The sequence below is a fragment of the Mustelus asterias genome, chromosome 7 (assembly GCF_964213995.1).
Source record: "Mustelus asterias chromosome 7, sMusAst1.hap1.1, whole genome shotgun sequence".
Taxonomy (NCBI): Eukaryota; Metazoa; Chordata; class Chondrichthyes; order Carcharhiniformes; family Triakidae; genus Mustelus; species Mustelus asterias.
In genome coordinates this window covers 121724936-121739517 of record NC_135807.1, presented here as the reverse complement: position 1 = coordinate 121739517, position 14582 = coordinate 121724936, and the positions used below count along the sequence as shown (strand labels likewise).

Genomic DNA, 14582 nt, shown 5'->3' with positions numbered 1-14582 from the left:
TGCACCAGAAATGCACATTCATTGATGTTGTTGTAGAAAAATAATAATGTTTAGCAGCAGACTTTGGGGAAAATGAAGAAACATAAATGTAATTCTTCTCTCTAGGTGTTGGCGTTAGCTGGGGGACGGGAAGCATTGAACCATGAGCAGTTATCTTCAGAGGTTGCAATGGAAGTGCAAAGATATGCAAAAGAACGCATAGAAAATAAATGGCTGCCAATGTTCCTGTCCACATCAGAGTTTGCTGCGGATCATCACATACGGGTAGGGTAACTCTGCATTTGAACAAACTGTTATACCAACCTTCACAGTTCATACTGAGAGCTGGATTTTCATGGAGTCATGAAGAGTCTACCAACCTTTAAAAATGGTGGGTGGGACCCAAATGCTTAAGTACCAGCACCATTTCTCAATTGTACAATTTTTTCAGGCAAGAGGAAGATGGCGGGGCATGATTCACACAGGCAGGAAACTCAAACTCAGTTGGGCCATTTGAACTTAGTGCTGAGTTCAAACAGATCCTACTTTGGTTGTTCCAAGGACCGTAACCCATAGTATGGGAGTCACAAATTAATGGAGTGGATATAAACACTCTTGAAATGAGGATAATATTTGTTTTAAGTGTCATGATCTGAATGTTTTTAAATCCCCTGCTCTTTAAACATGAAGAAGATAGGTTGAAACTATCAATGAGAGTTTAAAAAACACCACCTACTGGACTGATAACATTGTCAGACCATCTGTTATAAGTTAGAAAATAAATTATCATCTATTCATGCAGTTTCAACAGAGTTTGTTGACATTTGTTTTTGTAAGAGATTAAGTTTGTTTTTATAAGAGATTATTTATTTGAGGAAATATAAATGATTTGAATAGGTTTCATGAATGAGAGCGTTTTTCACAATGAAGTGTATATGTGTGTGAGTGGCATTAAATTGTATTAAGCTTATTTTTTTCATCTCTACCGAGCTCCTGAGGTGGATACTGGGTGAATGGCTATGGAGGTGGCATAGGGGTATGAAGAGACATGGAGAGTCAATGTTAGCATGTAGGGACCAGTGGGTGGATGACAGGATTAAGGGGTGTGAGGGATGAAGACTGGAGGGCCTAATAGAAATTCTAAAACACCAGCGAACTGAAGCGGGTCCATTTACCAGTCCACCTCATTACTCACCCACCCATGTGGCTCAATATAATCTACTTCTGGGGTCAGACTCTATCCTGCCCCTGCCTCCGACAGCAAAAATTGGGCCTATTTAACCAAGGTGGGTCTGTCAGATGGGAAATTCCCCAACTCAATCTATCCAGTCCGTAGTGAAAATCCAGCTCTGAGTATAAAGCAGTGTTATCTGTATACCTTACATTGAATAAAACCTCAACTGTTTTACATCCAACATTTAATCATTATTGGAATGATGGAAATTAATTACATTTGTGAATGTTTATTCATTAATGCCTCATGGATATATTTGATTTTTAAAAAATATTTTGTGGGATGAGTGTTGTTGGCAAAGCCAGCATTTGTTTCTCATCCATAATTGCCCTTGAGAAGGTGTTGATGAGTTGCCTTCTTGAACTGTAGCATACCATGTAGTGTGGGGACTCCCAGTGTTGTGAGGGAGGGAGTTCCAGGATTTTGACCAAGTGACAATGAAAGAACGGCGATATATTTCCAAGTCAGGATGGTGTGTGGCTCAGAGGCAAACTTGCAGGTGGTGGCGTTTCCATGTACCTGCTGCCCTTGTCCTTCTAGATGATAATGGTTGTGGTTTGCAAGGTGCTACGCGATTTGTTTTTTAAAACAAAAAAATGTTTTTTAGTTGCAACAAATAATAAATGTGAAGTGGTACAGTTGAGAAAAGGGACACAGAATGGAATTGTAATCAAACTTTAAAACTCTCAGTCGAATCGAGGAATTGATCAGTTGTGAGATGCAGATGCACAGATATCTAAAAGTAGGATTGCAAGTATTAAAAAAAGTGTTTTAGATATAGAGATATTGGAAGGAAAATTCAATTTCAGCAGGAAGTTAAGGGAAGATTCTAATGATAGTGTTCAAAATTGTGAGAAGTTTTGGGAGAGTGTATAGTGAATGGTTGGGAAATTGGTTTAAAAAAAGAGGGCTACTATTAGAAGGAGGAGGTTAGACAGAACATTTTAAAGTAAGGGGTCATTGGAATGGGAAATGCTCCTTATGTTATTCCAATGGACCAGAACTGTAGACTATTGATGATGAGCCAATCACAGCATTAAATAAGCAAAGCATTAAAGTGTATGGGGAAATAGAATAAGAATCAATGGGGTCGATTTTAATTTTCCTAGTTTAGATTTCCATTGACGTCAAAATTAGGAAAGCGATAAAGTAAGCTGCCAATTCCCAATCAACCACTTTACAATAATACACACAATCAAATTCAACTCTATTGCTGAAGCCTTAGCATTGCTATAAGCATTAAGGACCCCTTCTCATGAAGACTTCTATGTTTCTAGAGGCTTGTTCTTTTTTATGTGAATTTTACATATTCATTGAGATGGGGCACATTCATACAGAGATTGGAATATTATTTTTTCCATCAACTATCAGTATTTAATACTCTTAGGTTAGGAAGAATGCAGAGTAAAGCTGCCTAACGTGTGCCTCAACCTCTGAAGAGCATTTCTTTCTGAACCAGCATGATATTTCCACTTCTCAAAGTAGACATCCGAAGTAAGATGTCCAATTAATGTGCAACTATGGGTGGTTGTGTGGTATGGACTCCTCGTGGAGCTAAATAAACTTAATTTTAGTGTCCTTTTAGCTGTAGGCTTAAAAATATATTTTGTAAGTGCTGTCCTACGTCATATAACACAAGAGGCCATTCATTCCATTGTGCTTATGTCTGCTCTTTGAAAAAGCTATCTTAATTAATTCCACTCCCCTGCACTTTCCCCACAGTATGGCATTTTCTTTCCTTTTCTAGTATGTATTAAATTTCCTTTCGTACATTTGAAATTTGTGGCAAAAGCACTAGATGAAATATATCGAGAGAATGTATTTGACTTCTTAAAGGAATCTATTTGTAATTTGATCCTGAAGTTTTATTTGTTGGTTTCTGCTCTCCAGATAAAATTGCAAGAGGTGGTAGAGGACCAGATGTTACACAAGAGTAGGAAGAAGCGAGATGTAATGAAGGTGAGAACTTGCACCACAAATGCACTACAAGTGAATCATTATTTTATGGTAATATTCCCCACTCTGTTGGTAATATTCCCCACAGTGTTTCACACTATGAACTGTCATTCCAAATTAGAAAGGACAGAGATAGTATTACATTTCCATAACTTCAGAGCTGTTGTTCATTTTATGCAGTATTGAAAATTCAAATCTCAAGCCTGCAATCTCATCTCCTTAAAGCCACCATGCACTTTGCTCGCCAAATGCTGTTGATGTTCCCAAAGGACCATGATATGAAAGCTGCCAAGGTTTGGAAACACCGGCAGCTCAATGTTTGCAATACTTCTATTCTCTTCGAGTGGCTTGTGAAAGTGAGCGCAATGTAAGTGATTGTGAGCGTTTCTGTTTCCAACAGCATATGGATAATAAATGGACTGCCTCGTCGAAAGAAATCATTGCATTCCGTAAAGCATTGTTAAATCCAGTAACCGCTCTCTTGTTTCGTAAGTATGTGTCATCAAAGGGAGCATTGATGGAGAATAATGTGCTCTTTTGGCTTGAGGTTCAAAAATACAAGGTAAATAAAATTCAAGATAATGAATTCTAATCAAAAAATTTAAGTAATAATGCAAAACTACTTTCAAATGACTCAGATGTTTAATCTACATAACATTATTCAAATAAAGAATGCTCCTGCTAAAATGATGTGTTTGTGGACATTGGCTGGATTTTTATGCTGGGTGTGTAAGGGGGCATTAAATCCAATGTGTTGCCTTCCTGCCCCTACCTTACCACCTCCAATCTGCCTGAAATTTCACAGATTTGGGGCATGTGTCAGTTGGCGCACCAGCTTTTGGGCCTATTGAGGTCCTTAAGCGGCCAGTCAATTAGGGGTCTCACCCTTTTCCGTCAGCATTTTACCCACAGTGGGGTGAGGCCCATGCCAGGTGGGAAGCCAGGCAGCTTTAGCTGCACAGGCTGGTGTTGGATAGGGTGGAGGGGAGGACACCCATCAGGCACCTCCCTCGCTTTGACTCCCACGCACGGACTCACCTGGGCTCCTTAGTCTAGTGGGACTGCCTGAGGTTCCAGCAGTGACCACTACTCCCAGCTGGCAACTACAGAGTTGTCAGCCATCTGACTGGCCGGCAGATCTTTTAAGGTATGACTTTTTCCTGAAAACGTCTCACCTTAAAGCTATTAAAACGTCTCCCTGCATCAAACTGCTGTGGGGCAGCCATCGGGATTGTGGGCAGGCTCCCCCATTGATCTATTAGCTGGGAAAGGCAGAGATCACAACACCCTGTAAAATATAGCCCCATGAATTTGAGTTGTGTTTATGTGCATGCCTGTTTTCATTATCGGAATCTATCTGGCACAGAAGAGAACACACAGACCCCTTTTCTGTGCTTCTTTTTCCTTCAGGACCTGTGCCATTCCCATGCAAGTGAGGAAACCATTCAGAATAAGATCACCGTCATCATCAATTGTTTTATCAATTCCAACATCCCACCAACTGTGCAGATCACCATTCCAGAAGAATATGCAAGTACAATTATTAACCACAGAGAAGAGCAGGGTCCATATATCTTCAGAGAAGCACAGGTATATGAAGAAAGGCATGTGAAGGAGCACACTAAGATGGCTAAGTAGCATTTTGGCAGCAACATGGATTATTACCCATGGAAGTTCATGAAGGGAAGTCCATTCAGTCTTTAAATTGGTTGTGTAATTTTTGTTCAATCCCACTAGCTCACTGAGGACAGAACTTCAGCACTTCCAGCTTTTAAAAAGAAAACTGGGCATTGATTCTAATCAGTTCCCAATTGAAATTATTTTACTTGTGCAATGTAGGTGAATCACATGAGAAACATACATAGCATGACAAAGTACTTAGAGCAGACACAGGCCTTTTGGCTCAATAAGCATATGCCAGTATTTATGATCCACACGAACCTCCTTCCCCACTTCACGTAACTCCCATCAACATATTCTTCTCCCTTCCTTACCTGTGTGTTTATCCAGCTTCCCCTACATGCATCTATGCAAGTCACTCCTTGTAGTAACAAAAGCCACATTCTAACCATTCTCTGTGTAAAGAAGTTTCTCTTGCATTTCTTGTTGGGTTAATTAATGATTATCTTACATCTATGGAATCTAGTTTTGGATTCCCCATATCTGGTAATGTCTTCTCGTCGATGTATACTCTATCAAACACTTTCTAAAGACCTCTAGCCCTCAGACTTCTTTTTCTAGAAAAAAAGCCTTAGCTTCTGTTCAGTCTGTCTGGGTAAGTATTTCCTCTTAGCTCTGGAATCATCCTATTAAAGCATGTTTCCACTTTCTCCGGTGCCCCTCTATTATTTTCATAATATGGAGACTTGAAATGTTCCAAGTGTGGTCGAACCAAGGTTCTGTACAAGTTTAACATAACCTCTGTGCATTTCAATTCTATTCCCTTAGAAAGAACTCCCGTGCACTGTTTGCTTTTTCATGGCTTCATTAACCAGTGTTGCTCCCTTTCGTGATTTGTGTATCTCTACCCCTTAGATCCCTCTACCCCTTTTCGATACTTGTATTCAAAGGAGAATGTGGCCTCCTTATTCATCCCACCAAATCATATCATCTCACACTTATCTGTATTGAAGTTCATTTACCAACAACATAAATATTCTGAAACTTGATTAATATTGTCATATAGTTGCCGCAGTATTCTTCTATATTAACTATACAACCTATTGTGGTGTTGCCTTTTTCACTCATTCATGGGCTAGAATTTATTGTCTAACCCTAATTTCCCTTGAATTGAGTGGCTTCAGTGCCGGATTTAGCCATAAGCTAAACAAGCCACAGCTTAGGGCCTCACAATTCACAGGGGCCTCACAAAATTTCAGAAGGTTTACAATGAAGAGAACATTTAAGAGCGGATACCAGAAAAGAAAAAGAAAGCACCAGCTTGAAGAGCAACTCAAAAAATTACCAAAGGTTGACAGTTACTTTACTCCAGAAACAGATAAGGATCCACAAACCCAAGGTGATCAGCAAAGTCCAAAACAACCACAGCCTAGTGCCTCTGCTACTGAGACAACAGAGTCTGGAATCTCAGCTGAGGAAAACACTGGAAGTGATGCAAATGTGAGCGTTGCAGAGCTGACATCCACAGTTGAAACAACAAATTGTGGTGACCCAAGGTCCTGTTTTGGTACACACCTTTGTGAGACCTTTTGGTGTAACTTTTTAACAAGGGGTCTCCAAGTCTTATATAGCTTAGGGCCTCACCAAGTCTAAATCTGGCACTGAGTGGCTTGCTCGGGCATTTCAGAGTCAATCACATTGCTGTGGGTTTGGAGTCACATGTAGGGCAGACCAAGTAAGGATGACTGATTTCTTCCCCTAAAAGATATTAGTGAACCAGATAGGCTTTTACAACAATCGGCAATGGTTTCATGGCCGTGGTTAGACTTTTAATTCCAGATTTTTATTGAAATCAAATTTCACCATTGCTGTGGTGGGATTCAAACGCAGGTCACCAGGACATTGCCCAAAGTCTCTGGATTACTAGTCCAGTGACAATACCACTATGCCATCACTGGAAAATTTTGAAATCATATTTTCAATTTAGAGTTCAAATTATTTACATCAGGAGCAGAAATGACCCCAACACTGGTCCTTGTGGAACACTGCTTCCCCAGCTTTTGTCCGTCTTAGAAATGACCTTTAACCTCTATTATCTTGTGATCTGTAGCTAGCTTGCTATCCATTTCTGTCCTCAGACTCCCCATGTTCTTATCTTAATCGTATGTCTCCTCTGTAGTACCTCTGCAGTTAGTACCTAAACATTTGCAAATCTCAACTTATTATATCTTCTACTATCCAAGTCTATCCTTCCTATCACCTCCTTAAAGTATCCAAAAAGGTTGACCTAATGTTCATTGAGAAGTGTAGCTGCACATATCCTCAATTGGTTGATCTGATATATATATGTATATCTCAGAAATATTTTGCTTACGAAAGTAATGAAGTTTCACTCCGCAGATGGCAGTTTTTGATATTCTCTTCAAACTGTGGCCAGAATTTTCTGACTTCCGACGTAGACTCGCAGTTGAAAGCAACCTGTCAGAATTAGAGGAGAGAAGCATGAAGGACCAAGAACTGATGCAAAGTAAAATCACAGACAAGACCTTAGATATGAGTAAGGTAAAACTAACCACAAAATTGAGTTGTTTTGAGACAGGTTGATGTTGCATTCTAATAATCTTAAACCCAGCCTCGTTTTAACAGAGGTGGGATGGATTGGGAGAAAAACAAATTTGAAATATTGTCAAGAGGATGGGTGCCTTGTATTTAACTGGACTTTCAGTTTTAACCCTGGCTGGGTGGGATTCCCATATTGAACAGCTTAAGGGAGATGAGGATTGTATTGTGAAAACATCAGCACTCTTTTACAGTGTTGCTTGTGGCTCAAGAGGAGCCCCGTGCTTCGTCAAGCTTATATTCTTCCCTGCCCACTTTCAGCCTCTCCCTAACAATCTAAAGACAAGAATCATAATTGGACCACCTGTGTTGGAGATCAAATTCCACCCCACCCAATCAGAGATCGGAAACTCCTCTGGATACAACTACTGGACCCCAAGTCAGACCCTCCGGAGATCACCGATCGCCCCACATTCCAGTATTTGACACCCACTCATGTCACCCCCACATACAAGGGATTCATGAACGGCACCTCTTCAAGATCTTGAGCACCTCCATCAGACCCGCCGCTCCGACTAACCGAGTTGCAGGCTCCCTACTTGCTCCTGACCTGTGGCCTCCATTGGCACCCTCCCAGTCTGCCAGAAAACCAAAACTGACTTCCGGGCGGAAGAGAAGAAGATGCTGCTGTGGAGTTAAAACTTAAAAACACACAGGAAAACCTGGACCTCAGGGTTTCCCAAACAAAACTCCTCCTCCCCACCTGCAATCCCCACACCACTAGGTTACAAAACCTACCACAGTAAGTACTGAGATCAGTATTTCAGAATAATGCAAATTTGTTTGTCTTCTGTGTATTTCAGTGCAATATTTAGACATTTGAAGCATATGACTTGATGTGTTCGCAATTGGATGTTGAAATTGGACAACAGTGTCAGTGATGTAAGAGCACATTATGGTGCAGCACTGACAGGTTTCAGCACTCTTTCTGATCATATGCTGTGCTCCAAACCACTACTGGGGAAAGGGCAGGCATTTATAGAATCATAGAGATTTACAGCATGGAAACAGGCCCTTTGGCCCAACTTGTCCATGCTGCCCCTTTTTTTAACCCCTAAGCCAGACCCAATTGCCCACATTTGGCCCATATCCCTCAATACACATCTTACCCATGTAACTAAATGCTTTTTAAAAGACAAAATTGTACCCGCCTCTATTACTACCTCTGGCAGCTTGTTCCAGACACTCAGCACCCTCTGTGTGAAAAAATTGCCCCTCTAGACCCTTTTGTACCTCTCCCCTCTTACCTTAAACCTATGCCCTCTAGTTTTAGACTCCCCTACCTTTGGGAAAATGTGTTGACTATCTAGCTGATCTATGCCCCTCATTATTTTATAGACCTCTATAAAATCATCCCTAAGCCTCCTACACTTCAGGGAAAAAAGTCCCAGTCTATCCAGCCTCTCCTTGTAACTCAAATCATCAAGTCCCGGTAACATCCTGCACTCTTTCTAGTTTAATAATATCCTTTCTATAATAGGGTGACCAGAACTGTACACAGTATTCCAAGTGTGACCTTACCAATGTATGGTACAACTTCAACAAGACATCCCAGCTCCTGTATTCAATGTTCTGACCAATGAAACCAAGCATGCCGAATGACTTCTTCACCACTCTGACCAACTGTGATTCCACTTTTAAGGAGCTATGAACCTGTACCCCTAAATATCTTTGTTCTATAACTCTCCCCAACACTCTACCATTAACTGAGTAAGTCCTTAATTTTCTAAAGGAGATGAGAAAATGATTAGAGTGTCTTCTTCACCACCCTCTTTATTTGCCAAAGATTTAACAACAGCATCTGGACCATGGATTCTCATCTCATCCTTTGCACAGGCACATTTACAAGGGGAGAAAAGAAACAAGAACAGAACTAGTATGGCCTTACTGGGGCCATTCAAATAAATGAGTTGTCCATTTCCCTGTTCTCAAAATTGATTCAATGTTGGTGTAAATATCTGCCAGGTTGCAGTGTGTGTTACCCAGTGGCAAAATAAAAATGTTTGAATGTTGGAATTTAATAGATAATAGATCAGTATCTATATCTATATCATTATTTAATAGATAACTATACCTTTACTGCCATTTTCCCTTTGGCACTTGAAATTGAGACAAATTAGATAAATTATGGGTCATAGAAATCAAACTCAGAGTAAATCTTTCAAATATATCAGGGCAGTAGGACAATTGGGCAGAATTTTACAAACAGGGATAATATCGGCAGGGAGACGCAAAGACCTTTAAATGGTCATTTGCATATAATTTAAATGTGATTAGCGGGCCCAGGACTGAAGTCTCCAGGCCCACTAGCATCCTCCCTGCCAGAGTGGTTCATACCAGTGGAGTTTAGAGTAGCTCCCCACTAACAGGGAACTAGCGGCCCAACTCCGCTGGAGTGAAGGGGGGGCAATTGGGGCTCCCCAGAGGGTTAGGCAGCAGGGTGGGTGCCCCTGGGCATTGGCACCCTGGCAGTGTCAGTCTGTGCTCCCAGCACTGCCCAAGGGGCAAAGTGTCAATACCCAGGGGACACCTTGGCACTGGGTCAACCTGCTGGGGGAGGTTGGCACTGTGGTGGGAGGGGAGTTGTAGTTGCTTGTAGACTTATTACTAGGAGGTCCGTTTCTTGTACTGGTGAGCTTGAAATGGAACAGGCTGGAGAGCTTGTGCTGCTGTTGTATTATGTGCAGACTGAATAGTTTCTCCTGGTACTTAAAGTAAGGAAGCTTGGTTATGTTAAAACAGTGTTGATCAGGTGACCAAAATATGATCAACACTTCTATTATCCATCCAGTCTGATTTGAAGTTAGATGCCATTACCATACAGTCAAGAATGGATGGTGACCATCCCTCAACCCCCACACGCAAAAGGGGAACCCACCCGTCATAGTCCTCGCCCCGTGGCTTCTGAAAACCACTAGTGATTCAGGCTAACGTGATGTCAAATTCAGCAAAGGCGGACCAAGGGATCGATTAAGAAGGGGAAAATATTCAAGTAAGCTAGTGGGGAACATAAAAACTGACTGTTAAAAGTTTCTATAGGTATGTAAAGAGAAGAGGTTGACAAAAATGACTGCAGGCCCCCTACAGTCAGAAACGAGGGAATTCATAATGAGGAACAAAGAAATGGCTGAGGAACTAATTTTCTACTTTACATCAATAATGTACCGGAAGTTCTGAGAAACACAAGTTTTAGAGAGGAGCTGAAGAAAATCAGAATAAGTAGAGGAACGATTTTGGGGAAATTAATAGGATTGAAGGCAGATAAATCTCAAGGTCCTGATAATTTTCATCCCAGAGTATTTAAGGAAGTGGCCCTAGAAATAGTAGATCCATTGGTGGTCATTTTCCAAAATTCTTTGGATTCTGGAATGGTTCCTATAGTTTCCAAGGTAGCTAATATAAGCCCGCTATTCAAAAAGGGAGGTAGAGAGAAAAAGGGGAACCATAGACCAATGAGCCTAATCTCGGCAGTTGGGAAATTGCTAGAGTTGTTTATCAAGGATTTCATAGCACAGCATTTGGAAAGCAGTGCTATAATCAGACAAAGTCAGTATGGATTTACGAAAGAGAAATCCTTCTTGACAAATCTACTGGAAATCTTTGAGGATGTAACTAGTAGAGATGACCAGGGAGAACCTTTGCATCTGGTTTATTTAGTCTTTCAGAAGGCTTTTGACAAGGTCTCACATAGCAGATTATTATGTAATGTTAAAGCACACGGGATTGCAGGTAGTGTCATGAGATGAATAGAAAACTGGTTAGCAGACAGGAAGTAAAGAGTTGGAATAAATGGGTCTTTTTCTGGTTGGCAGGCAGTGACGAGTGGGGTTCCGCAGGCTATATCATAGGACCCCAACTGTTCACATTATATATTAATAACTTGGACGAGGGAACTAAATGCATAATCTCCATATTTGCAGATGATACAAAGTTGGGTGGGAGGGTTAGCTGTGAGGAGGATGCAGAGATCTTTCAGCGTGATTTGGACAAGCTGAGTGAGTGGGCATACGCATAGCGACGCAGTATAATGAGGATAAATGTGAGGTTATCCACTTCAGTAGCAAAAATAGGAAAGCAGATTATTATTTGAATGGGTGTAAATTGAGAGAGATGGATATTCAGTGAGACCTTGGTGTCCACATGCATCAGTCACTGAAGTAAGTGTGCAGGTACAGCAGACAGTAAAGAAGGCAAATGGTATGTTGGCCTTCATAGCGAGAGGATTTGAGTATAGGATTAGGGATTTTTACTCCAATTGTACAGGATGTTGGTGAGTCCACATCTGGAGTATTGTGTGCAGTTTTGGTGTCCTTATCTGAGTGTGGCAAAGGTTTACCAAGATCATTCCTGAGATGGTAGGACTATCAAATGAGGAGAGATTAAGTCGGTTAGGATTATATTCATTGATGTTTCGAAGAGTGAGAGGGGATCTCACAAAAACTTATAAAATTCTAACAGGATTAGACATTGTATTTCAGAACGAATGGGGGAGTCCAGAATTAGGGGTCATAGTTTGAGGATAATGGGTAAACCTTTCACAACTGAGGTGAGGAGAAATTTCTTCACCTAGAGAGTGGTGAATCCGTGGAATTCATTACCACAGAAAGTAGTTGAGGCCCAAACATTGTGAGATTTCAAAAAGGAATTAGATCTGGCTCTTGGGGAAAAAGGGATCAAATGATATGGGGGGAAGGTGAGATCAGGGTATTGAATTTGATGATCAGCCATCAAGGGCTGAATGGCCTTCTCCTGCTTCTATTTTCTATGTATGTCATGCCGCTGGGAGGAGGGGAGGATAAATCATGGTCGGATGCTACGACATCAAGTCCTTTAATACCATAGGGTATGAACCTGATCACGTCACCGGCGGTGGGGGGGGTGATGATGATCTCAAACTGAGATCTTGCCAGCGCAAATCCTGTTTTTGGCTGCTCGTGAGATTTGTGCCCATGGCTAACGAGGCTGCTAGATTGCTGCCATAATCTATAAATACATCAGGTTCTCACATGTACTTTGATACCCAGTTCTCCCTCACCACTTCCTCTCTTGATCTCTCCAGTGATGTGCTAGCCTAACATGAAATATTGGATGAGTAGAATCTTCCTTTGGTTAAATATTGAGAAGACCGAAGCCATTTCCCTTGCTCTCTGACACACTATTTTTCCCAATCCATCCCTCTCCCTCTCAATCTGTGGCTGAACCAGAATCTTGTTGTTGTATTTGACAGTGAGATAAACTTCCAACATGTGGCTGTCTCCTTCTACCTCCACAACATTGCCTGACTCTGCCCCACCTCAGTTCATCTGTTGCTAAAATGCTCATCCATGTCTCTATTGCCTCTGATGTGTCTTTTCTAATGCTGTCTTGGCTGGCCTCTCAACTTCCATGGTGCACATAAGTAATCTACTGAAATTTAAGTTCGCCATCTGGAAGGATTTTGACACCCTAATGTTCACATGTGCTGTGGAGTTTGATTTCATGGAGACTGAGGTGATCTTGTAAGATTATAAAATGTATTGATGTGAACGTTGCGATATTGATGCTCAGTGGACAGAGTGGAAAGTTGCGGCTCAAATCCCTGTTCTGTTTTTATCTTGGCCGAGATCTGTTAAGCGACGGAATGCCAACTAGAAGTGTGCAAGGCCATGAGATACTGGCCTGTGTAGCAAAGCCCCCACAATAGAGCTGGTGGAAGGATGGATATTGATGGGCAAGAATGTTTCCAGAGATAAATAACTGTAGCTACGAGGATAGATTGGAGAGGTTGGGCCCGATTTTACCATTTTCACTCTAAGTGTTGAATCTGGGCATAATGCAGATCCGACTTAGAAATTTGCTTTCAGGCGCCCCCATACGCACTCAGCCTGAAAAAAACATCGCGGGTCCCATTCGCGCTGTGGGCGGGGCTTAGCGTGGCCGAAACGATCGGAGCTCTGAACTGCACATGCACAGTTAGAAAAATATTTGAAAAAGTGCGCCCGTATCAGATCACTCCCGGGCCACAGAAAGCGGAGAAAGCGGCTTGGGAGCGAAAAATGGGAGCAATGGTCCCCACAGACATCACTGTCCCCCTTATCCACCCCCCCACTACCCACACACATCACTGTCCCCCTTATCCACCCCCCACTACCCACACACATCACTGTCCCCCTTATCCACCCCGCCACTACCCAAACTGATCGCCACCCCTGCCCCCCCTCCCCCCCACCGATCGCCCGCAGAGTGGCAGCGGACCCCCCTGCCCCCCAACCAGAGATCCATCTGACCCCCCCCCCCCCCAGAGATCCATCTGTTCCCCCTCCCCCACCAGAGATCTATCTGTCCCCCCCCAACCAGTGAGCGATCGGGCCTCCCCCCACCCCCCACCCCCCCCCACCAGAGATACATCTTACCCACCTCCCTCCTCGCCCCCCAGACAACGATCTGGCCTCACTCTCCACCGCCCACCAGAGAATGGTCTGGCCTCCCCCTCCCCTCCCTAGAGGAACATCTGACCCGCCTCCTCCTCCCTCCCCACCAGACAACGATCAGCCCTCCACGCCCCCCCCCCCCACCAGCAGACAACGATCGGCCCACTCCGCCACCAGAGATACATCTGACCCGCCTCCTCCTCCTCCTCCCCCCCCTCCCCCAACTACACAACGATCTGGCCTCACTTCCCTTCCCTCCCCAACCAGAGAATAATCTGACACGCCTCCCTCCTCCCCCCCACCACTGATCTGAGTCAGAGAGCTGTTGGAAGCTCTGAACACGCTCTTCAGCAGCTGGAGTGCCCGATTCAGACTTTTATTTAGCAGGTCCATTACGGCGCGGTTCCGGATTGGCGAACGCGGTGGTAAAGGGGGAAATGCTGATAAAGTTGGGCGGGCAGTTCATTAATTCAATTTAAATGCATGCAAATGCATTTAAATCGCCATTGTGCCCGTTTTGGGCGCGAATCGAATCGCCACCATTCGCGGGTTTCGGTAAAGTGGCAATCTGCGTGGACGCGGGCACGGATCGCGTTAATGGCCTCACACCCGACTTTACCATGTTTTCGCGCCCGAAAACGGGCACGACGCAATGGTAAAATCGGGCCCGTTGGATCTGTTTTCCTTGGGGGAAATGAGAGGAGACTTGCTGGAGGTATTCAAGGTCCTGAGGGGTACAGAGAGGGGAAATGGTGAGAAACTGC

General features: G+C 42.9%; 1 protein-coding gene across 1 annotated transcript in view; it reads left to right on the top strand.

The window, feature by feature from the left end:
• The window catches only part of rgs22 (regulator of G protein signaling 22), a 103556-nt gene that overhangs the window by 67832 nt on the left and 21142 nt on the right, over nucleotides 1-14582 (top strand). The window contains exons 20-24 of the mRNA XM_078215511.1: nucleotides 106-264; nucleotides 3104-3172; nucleotides 3570-3731; nucleotides 4580-4759; nucleotides 7190-7351. Coding sequence (XP_078071637.1) covers nucleotides 106-264; nucleotides 3104-3172; nucleotides 3570-3731; nucleotides 4580-4759; nucleotides 7190-7351 — 732 coding nt within the window. The remainder of the gene's footprint in view (nucleotides 1-105; nucleotides 265-3103; nucleotides 3173-3569; nucleotides 3732-4579; nucleotides 4760-7189; nucleotides 7352-14582) is intronic.